Consider the following 9,970-nt stretch of genomic DNA (forward strand, 5'->3'; position numbering starts at 1 on the left):
GAGAAGGTTGAAAATTAGATGGAGATATTCTGAGAGTAAAGGGTACTCTGAGATGAGGGGTAAGGATTGTGTGGATCTCGTGGAGTTTGGAGAGACTGGAAATGGCATTGGGGGGCAGGGCAATGTTTGAGGTACAGGGCAGAATGCACCCCAAAAAAGAGGTGGCTGATGTTGAGGGGTGGAGGGTAGGGAGACCTTCCAGTACCAATCATGGAGCTACACAATGAAACATGGACGTACTATACGGCAGAGGTCAGTACTGACTATCGCTTAACACACACACAGCTAGAGACTGGATTGTGAACTAACGGAAGGTCACTGGGGTGACTGGTCGTGATGAAGAGAGAGTTAAAGGGACTACCTAGCTCAACTCGTGGTTCAGCACTTTGACAGATACAAACGTGGCGTTGGCTGGGGACGTTGAAGGACTGGTGACCGTCCCTTTCCCCTCTCTCCCCTTGCCGATGTCCCATCAGACCTTGCTTTAACAGTGGATATTGGTGGTGTCCGTCCTGTATCTCTCCAACGTTCAGGACAGCAGCCACATAGTCCAATGGGATGATGGCTCTTAGTCTTCACCACCACAGAGTGCCAGCAGGACCTGTCTGTAGTCCCCTGAAGTATCTCCCTGGAAACAAATGGAAAATGAACGCTCTTCACAGAATCACGGAATTATTGTGGTGGCGAAGAACTCTGTTCGGCCCATCCTTTCTGCACCGTCTCCTATCCCTGCAGTCCATTGGAGAGATTCCTGCAGCCTGGACATATATCTGTGCAGACACTGATGGATACTGCACAGGATCTGGTGGGGATTGGGTGTGGGGGGGCTGTTGGAGTCAGTTACCTCAGTTCACTGGTCAGCTGGCATACAATGCCAAGTGATGCCAACAGTGCAGGTTCAATTCCCACACCAACTGAGGTTACCATGAAACACCCACCATCCCCACCACCCCTTTGCCTGAGGTGACCCTGAGGTTAAACCACCACCAGGAATCTCTCTCAAATGAGAGAGCAGTCCTTTAAGAATAGACGATTTTATTTTATTTTAACTGCATAGGGGGCCATTCAGCCCATATGGTCTTTTGGAAGAGCTAACTAATTAGCCCCAAACATCTACTTTTCCAGTATTATCCAAATCCCCTTCAAAGGTTCCCACTGAACCTGCTTCCACTGGCCTTTCCAACAACAACCCACTGAGTAATTATCACCTCCTCAATCAGCTCTTATTGCCACTGAGTTTCAATCAGCATCCTCCAGTTACTGACCCACCCACCATTGGAGACGCTTCCTCCTTATTTACCCTCCCAAAACCCTTCACGATTTCAAACGCCTCCAATCAAAATCCCCTTTCCGTTCACCGGACTGAGAATGACCCCCAGACCCTTCAGTTTGACCAGATATTGTCAGTGAGTCCCGAATGCAATTTCCAAGTTGTCAATCACAGGGAGATTTGGGGGTGGTGCTATTCCCAGGATGGCTGGGTCTCTGTGGTACCCATAAATGGGTGAATGACTGAAGTCACAGCCAATCGGTTTGGCCTATCCTTCAAATCTGTTAACAGACCTCACTGCAAATGTCTCCAGATCTCTTTTAATGCATCCCAGTCTTTTCCGTTGTCATTCCCAGGCTCTCACTTCAGATTTGAAATCCTTAACCTCAATAACAAAAATCCAACCAAACCTACCCACACCTCATCCACCCATATCCCTAAAACATTCTCACTAATCAGCGAGGACTCTGTTTTCCCAATTTGGGTTTCTCCAGTGTTCCCCTGTTACTTCACTCCATTAGTACAGAACCTAACCTCTCCAATTCCTTCCCTAAAACTTTCTCTCTCTCTCTCTCTGTTTCTACACCTTTAAGGCACTCTAGAAAAACTGCCTCTTGGCTCTTGCTGTGAGGTCATATGACCTCACACATCACACCCCGTGGCCTGGTGTCAGGTCTGGACTTGATGGAATCTGACCACATTGAATGGTTAACACATAGACATTCAGCTCATTCATAGAGTTCGCGCAGAGTGGAAACAGACCATTCAGCCCATTGAGTCCACTCCAACCCTCCAAACAGTATCCCACCCAGACCCACCCCCTCTACCCTTTCCCTGTAACTGTGTATTCCCCATGGCAACCTACCTAACCTGCACATCCAAGGACACCATGGGTAATTTCCCATGGCCAATCCACCCTAACCTGCATATCCCTGGACACTATGGGGCAATTTCCCATGGCCAATCCACCCTAACCTGCATATCCCTGGACACTATGGGGTAATTTCCCATGGCCAATCCACCCTAACCTGCATATCTCTGGACACTATGGCCAATTTCCCATGGCCAATCCACCCTAACCTGCATATCCCTGGACACCATGGGTAATTTCCCATGGCCAATCCACCCTAACCTGCATATCCCTGGACACTATGGCCGCATTCTCATGGCCAATCCACCCGAACCTGCATATCCCTGGACACTATGGGGCAATTTCCCATGGCACCTGCATATCCCTGGACACTATGGGGCAATTTCCCATGGCCAACCCACCCTAACCTGCATATCCATGCACACTATGGGACAATTTCCCATGGCCAACCCACCCTAACCTACACATCCATGCACACTATGGGGCAATTTCCCATGGCCAACCCACCCTAACCTGCACATCTTTGGATTGTTGGAGGAAAGCCACACAGACATGGGGAGAATGTGCAAACTCCACACAGACAGTTGCCCGAGGCTGGAATCCCTGGCGCTGTGAGGCAGCAGTGCTAAGGCCACTGTGCCACCTCATTGTGTCCTTGTGTCTGCAACTTCTCTAGTGCCATTCCCACAGCCCAACCTTCCTCTCTGCTCAGTCTTCACTTCCAGAAAATGACCCAGGTTGGGAATTTAAAGATCAAAGGACTGATGGGGACTGGAGCCAGTGGTGGGTCAGCGGGTTCAGACAGGGTTCAGGGAAAACCCAACTAGACCGTGACCTGAAAGACTCGGCTCTTCATCAGACACTCAATCACTCCCTCCTGGATTCTGCTGAGATGGAGTTCATGTTTGATGGTTCCCCTCGGACACTTGCCTCTATAAAGGAGTACAGCGACGCATCATACATCTCTTTGAACTCGTGTCGGACGTTCATCAGGTCAATTTCGCTCCTGGACACCATGATCCTGATCAGGGTCTTGTCATCTGTCCCCGCTCCCTAGAAAATCACATCAAGACTCTGAAGTTAACACCAGAGACAGGAGAACAGCCAATCCCACAGCCATTCAGGGCTGTTTAACCAGGACGAGGGAGCTCTGCTAGGGCTTCAATAGCCAGCTGGTAAAGAGTTTGAAGTTGGATGATGCCGATTCACTCACTGCACATAAGGGCTAGAAGCAGGAGGCGGCCATTCGGCCCCTCGAACCTGCTCCACCATTTAATACCATCATTGCTGATCTCATCTTGGTCTCAACTCCACTTTCCTTCCCACTCTCCATGACCCTTCAGCCATTAGGAATTGAAAGTCTGACTATCTCCTCTGATTTATTCCATGTGTTGGCACGCTGGGGGAGTGAATTCCACAGATTCATGATCCCTTGAGGGAGGGAATTCCTCCCCATCTCTGTTTCAATACTGCATCCTCTCCCCATCTGAAAACCAGGATCTCTCGTTCTAGCTTGTCCCACATGAGAAAACATCCTCTCTCTCTACTTTCAGTCCCTTTTAGAATTTTATATACCTTTATTAGATCTCCTCCCATCCTTCTGAACTCCAGACAGTAAAGGGTAAACTGCACCTTCAGGTGAGAAGGATTTAAAAGGGACCTGAGGGGCACCTTAGAACATAGAACATAGAAGAATACAGCGCAGTACAGGCCCTTCGGCCCTCGATGTTGCGATACGATCTTCCTTCCATACGTGGAAAAAGATTCTCACTGTCGGCCCTATCTAAACCCCTAATCATCTTGTACACCTCTGTCAAGTCACCCCTAAACCTTCTTTTCTCCAATGAAAGCAGCCCCAAGTGCCTCAGCCTTTCCTCATACGATCTTCCTACCATACCAGGCAACATCCTGGTAAACCTCCTCTGCACCCGTTCCAGTGCCTCCACATCCTTCCTATAAATCTTGTTCACACAGAGGAAGGGGCAGATGCAGGTATGGTTACAACATTTGCCCTTCCCTACCCTCCACACCCAGAGGATCATCAGCCACCATTTCCACCACCTCCAGTGAGATGCCACCATCAGACACACATTCCCCTCCTCTCCCTTGTTCACCTTCTCAGTACATCACAGACACTCCCAACAAGCTCAACACCATCTGCAGTAAAACAGCTTGGTCTGGACCCCATCCACCCCCTTCACTGCTCAATCCCTTCATCGCTGACAGAGTGTGGACATCTCTCTGATTCTCTGCAGTAATTCACCAGAGCTCCTTTGGCAACACCTTCAAAACCAACATCCATTTCCTTTGAGGAGGCCAAGGGCAGTAGGTACGTGGGAACACCAACCCCTGCCAGTTCCTCTCCACGGCACTCACCATCCTGACGTGGAAGTAGTTTGCTGTTCCTTCACTGTGGCTGGGTCAAAGTCCTGGAACTGAATACATGTAGGCAGCTGTGGAGTGAATGGATAAACTAACTCCATCACAGATGAGGTTAATGAAGGAGAATTTACCTTCATCGACTTGTAGAGGCGTTCGGCAAAGAACCCTGGCATGTTCTTGATGTTACGAACTAGGAATGAAGGAGACAGAGAAATTGGTGTACAACAACAACCTGCACTTACGTAGCACACCTAGATATTTCCAGACTGTTGACAAAACAAAAATAAAAATCTGAAAATATACACGCTGAACTCATGAACTGCGAATTTTGATTTGCTGGTGAAAGAAGATTAAACAGTAGCTTTCCAACTGGAACCAAATAAATCAGTTAAGCAGAAAAAATTGTTGGACAATGGGGAGGAAAATCAAAACCAAACATCACTGGAAAAGCTCAGCAGGTCTGGCAGCATCTGTGGAGAGAAATCAGAGTTAGAGCTTTGGGTCTGGTGACCCTTCTTTATAGAATCTATACAGTGTGGAAGCAGGCCATTCAGCCCATTGAATCCACAATGACCCTAGGAACAGCATTCCACCCAGACCCACCCCTCTAACCTATAATAAAAGGAAAATATGGCGGATGCTGGAAATCTGAAATAAAAGTACAAAGTCCTGGAGAAACTCAGCAGGTCTGGCAGTATCGGTGGAGAGAAAAACAGAGTTAACATTTCGAGTCCAGGGATCCTTCCCCAGGACTGAAGGGATGTGTAAAATGATCATTTCTGTGATATTCACAAAGGGGGATGAGCAATGTAGAGGAGTGATATAGATGCAGCATAAGTGTTAATGGTGGGTGTTAATAGTAGAAAATAAGCCACCTCTGCAAACAAGCCCTGGGGCACTAGGGCGCAAGGACAGAATCAAAATACAGGACATAAACATTAACTCCTTCAGAACCACAACTTTATACAACAGGCTACATATCCTTGTTCTTGCTGCATTACAATATGCCAGTTTAGAGTTATTGTGCTGTCAAGTCATGGAAGGACAGATGATCCCAAAGCTTGGTCAATGGGGGTGGTTTTCAGCATGGGAGAGCGCGAGGTAAAGCGTCATTGAGGTTTACAGACAGAGTTCTGGAGCTTAGCACCAAGACTGCTGAAGGCACAGCTGCCAATGGCAGAACATGCTCTTTATCATCATCCAACCAGCGCCTCAGATATTTTACAGAACAGGTGTCTGGCACTAAATGGCAAAACATACAAGTGAGCACTGGATTGTGGAACTAAGTTGAGGTCAAAACATTGAATGTTTTCAAGAAGCCCATAGAATTGTAGAGTCCTCCGAAGAGTAACCCACCCAGACCCATTCCCCTACCCTACTACTTTACATTTACCCCTGACCTATGCACCTAACCTACACATCCCTCAACACTACAGGCAATTTACCGAACCTTTGGAGTGTGGGAGGAAACCGGAGCACTCGGAGGAAATCCACACAGACACAGGGAGAGTGTGCAAACTCCACACAGTCACCCGAGGTGGGAATTGAACCCAGGTCCCTGGTGCTGTGAGGCAGCAGTGCTAACCACTGAGCCCCCGTGCCACCCCACATTCTTAGGGCTAAAGGGATCAAAGGATCTGGGGAGAATAGGGGTTGTGATTGGATGATCAATCACAATCCTAACGAATGGTACAGCAGGCACAAAGGGCAGAGTGGCCTACTCCTGCTGCTATTCCCTGTGTTTCTTGATTTATGCTTCAGAGTTTAGAAGAATGAGGGCTGATCTTAGTGAAATATACAAGATTCTGAAGAGACTTGATGCTGAAAAGATATTTCTACCAATGGAGAAAACTCTCACAAGGGACACAGATACAGGATAATTCACTCACAACTGAGAATCATAGAATCCCAACAGTGTGGAAACAGGCCATTCGTCCCAACAAGTCCACAGTGGCCCTCCAAACAGCACCATACCCAGCCTCACCCCCCTAACCCTATCCCTGTAACCTTGCATTTCCCTTGGCCAATCCACCCAACCTGCACATCTTTGGACTGATGAAGGATTTCTTCTCCCAGAGAGCAACGAATGTCTGGGATTCTCTACCCCAGAGGGTTGTGGAGATCTCTGAAAATATTTGAAGAGGATGTAGACAGACTTTTGAAATGTGACAGAGTTGCAGCTTTGAGAGGCGCTGGTCTGAAAGAGAAGTCAAATCCTCGGACAGATCAGCCATGGCCTTACGAAACGGCACAGCAGATTTTAAACAGACTAAATCCATCCATGTTTTGATCTTCAGTCACAATATTTCATGGAAGCCTTCTGGGTTGTGGAAGGATACGCGCCCTTGCACAGAAACACACAAAGAGGAGACACTAGGCAGTGCCAATGGGAGAGGTTAGAGTCCATGCAAATACTGTCCAGGTGCAGGTACACTACAGAGAGAACAGGGAGAAAAAATAAATCAATAAGAAGAAGAGTCTCACAACGACCAGGAACCCAGTTTCGATTGCAGCCTCGGACAACTGTTGATGTGGAATTTACACGTTCTCCCCGTGTCTGCGTGGGTTTCCTCCGGGTGCTCCAGTTTCCTCCCACAATCCAAAGATGTGCAGGTTAGGGTGGATTGGTCTTGATAAATTGCACAGAGTGTCCATGGATGTGTAGGTTAGGTGCATTAGTCAGGGACAAATATAGGATAATAGGCTAGGGGAATGGGTCTGGGTGGATTACTCTTCGGAGGATTGGTGTGGACTTGTTGGGTCAAATGGCCTGTTGTCACACTGTAGAGGCGGGCGGGGGGGGGGGGGGGGGTGATGCGGGTGGAACAGAGAGAGAGAGAGAGAGAGAGTTCCAGAGTCTGTTTACTTCCTGATGTGTTTCTGACTCACTCTCTACAGACAAGAGAATATGTAGAAAGAACTCTGGAATTACCCCAGATAATTTAAGAACCTAATTCTCCTTTCACACCATTCATCTTTGCATAAGGTTTTGGTCATAAAATAATAAATAACAGCCTTTATGAGATGACAGGGTGAAGGAGGGAAAAACCACTTAGTGGGAGACCAGGAAGAGATCAAATGTGAGAAAGTACAACAGGAGGAGGACTCGTCGATAGAACAGCTAATGGGATGTGGAATGCCTCATCACAAGGTGCTATTGAAGATCTGCAGTTTGCACTGATTAAAGGAGATTCTGTAGAAATACAGGCCTGGGAAGGTGGGACAGAGAAACAGGGACAGCGAGACAGGCAGGAAACTGGAGTCGGGGGAGCCATGGTCTCGCACAGCACATGGTAATCTGGGTCATCTGTACCAGTCTGTGAGCTGCTGGAGCAGGAACGAGGGTTCGGGTGTTTGTCAGTGCCTCTGGAACCGAAATCAAGGGGGGAGTCAGAGACTCAGAATCGTCAAGAGTGGGGGCGGGGGATAAACAGAGGGCTGGGGACAGAGTGGGAGAAACAGAAGGGGGGGTGACAGAGTGTGACAATGTTGATTAGTTTCCACATATATGTGTTATGTATGTGAATCTTTGTGTGCAGAATTCACACGTGCATAAGCAAACGTGTGCATCTGATTTGATTTATTATAGTCACATGTACCTGAGTACAGTGAAAAGTTTTGCTTTGCGAGCAGTACAGGCAGATCATAGCAAACAAGGACATACAGGGTGCATCTGTATGTACATGTGTGTGTACATGCGTGTGCATAAGTATGTGTGTGTGTGTACGTGTGTGTACATGCGGGTGCACGTATGTGGATGTGTGCACATGTAGGTAAATGTACATGTGTGCACAGGCATGTGTGCGCACGTGGTTGAGTGCATATGGTGTATGTGTATGTGTTTGAGTGTGTACACATGTGTTAATATGTGTGTGTACGTGCAGATGAACATTGTCCCTTTTGTTTGGAATGAGCTGGACTGACTCACCGATAGCGATCAGTGCATTCCTCACGTCTCCAGATATATCATTCTTGATGGTCTGCTCGATATCTCTGTTGGTGAGTTTGATGTAATCCTGGAAAACTGCAAGAAAACACAATGCAGCCAATCAGAGCCTGGGAAATACCTGCCAACCTCAACCCTAAGCTCCAGGCCTCACTGTCTTTAACAGACGACAAAACGCTCGCAGGAGGATAATCAAACAGAAAGTGAGACCATTTCAGGGCACAGTCGGACAGATGGGGTAGGTTTTAAGGATAGTCTCCAAGGCGAGATGGGAGATATGGAGGGGGTTCCAGTGATGGGGCGCAGGGAGTTGGCCACCAATGGTGCAGCGATGAAAATGGGGACTGCAGAAGAGGCCAGAACTGAAGGAGCACAGAGATGCCGGAGGCTTAATAGAATCCCCACAGTGTGGAAAGAAGCCATTCAGCCCATCGAGTTTGCACCGACCTACTGAACACCATCCCAACCAAACCCCTACCTTACCCATGGCCAATCCACCCTAACCTGCACATCCCTGGACGCAGGGAGAATGTGCAAACTCCACACAGACAGTCATCCGAGGCTGGAATTGAACCCGGGTTCCTGGGGCTGTGAGGCAGCAGTGCTACCACTGAGCCACTGTGCTGGCTTGAAAGCCCTGAGGAATTTACAGAGATGGGTCTGAGGGCTGTGCGGAGACCATGGAGGGTTGAGAATCAGGGATGGGAGAAGGGTTAGGGTGGTGTAGCTGAGGTGTAGACAAACAGGGGCAGTTAAGGAGAAAATGGCTGGCAGTGGTCAGTACACTGAGCTCCCCGTCAATACGTGGCCTGGGAATTTTAACATCCACCTGAGAAATGAAGAAGGGCCTCAGTTTCAGATGTCATCTCAAGGGTGGTACATCCGACAGCGTTGGATTGGGAAACACCAGCCTTGGTCTGTGACTCAAATCTCTCAAGGAAGACTTGTGCACACAGCCTTCTCACTCAGAGGTGGAGAGTGCAGAGCAGATGCTGAAGGAGAAGTAGGGATCAACAGGGGATGAAGAGAGCACAGAGTGACAGCAGCGGATTCTGGGGGGTGGGGGAAGGGGGAAACACTCACCTCTCCTGAGGTGGGGGTAGCTCCTCATACACAAGATGCTGATGAACTTTGACTCCATGGAGCCCGAGTCTTCGTCGGTTGAGCCACACAGCTCCTAACAACCACACAGCAAGAGAACGGAGTTAGAAAACAGTGCCAGCACAAGGACAGGCCATTCGCTCCATGCCAGTGTGTGCTGGACACAAGCCTTTGTCCTCCTCTGCACCATCTCCCTCTATCCTCCCACTCCTTTCACCCCCGTGTGTCCGACTGTCATCGTCAGGAGCACAACAGAATTAAAATTCAATGCCAGGCCATGTTTTCTCTCTTGGTCTCAGACCGAGCGCAGGTCTCATTTCAGAGCAACGCAGGAAGCTGTGTGTGGGGGGTTAGTTCACAGATCAACTTCCTAGAATCAACTACAATGTGGAAACAAGCC

At 48.5% G+C, this 9,970-nt stretch overlaps 1 protein-coding gene across 1 annotated transcript in view; it reads right to left on the minus strand.

The window, feature by feature from the left end:
* Positions 1-6: 6 nt before the first annotated feature.
* LOC122556978 (annexin A6-like) overlaps positions 7-9,970 on the minus strand; it is a 27,798-nt gene continuing 17,834 nt past the window's right edge. Inside the window, exons 4-8 of the mRNA XM_043704212.1 lie at positions 9,553-9,646; positions 8,452-8,547; positions 4,655-4,713; positions 3,072-3,194; positions 7-628 (exon numbers count right to left, since the gene is read on the minus strand). Coding sequence (XP_043560147.1) covers positions 569-628; positions 3,072-3,194; positions 4,655-4,713; positions 8,452-8,547; positions 9,553-9,646 — 432 coding nt within the window. The 3' untranslated portion in view covers positions 7-568. The remainder of the gene's footprint in view (positions 629-3,071; positions 3,195-4,654; positions 4,714-8,451; positions 8,548-9,552; positions 9,647-9,970) is intronic.

Source organism: Chiloscyllium plagiosum, chromosome 14 (genome assembly GCF_004010195.1).
Source record: "Chiloscyllium plagiosum isolate BGI_BamShark_2017 chromosome 14, ASM401019v2, whole genome shotgun sequence".
In the NCBI taxonomy this organism is placed as follows: domain Eukaryota; kingdom Metazoa; phylum Chordata; class Chondrichthyes; order Orectolobiformes; family Hemiscylliidae; genus Chiloscyllium; species Chiloscyllium plagiosum.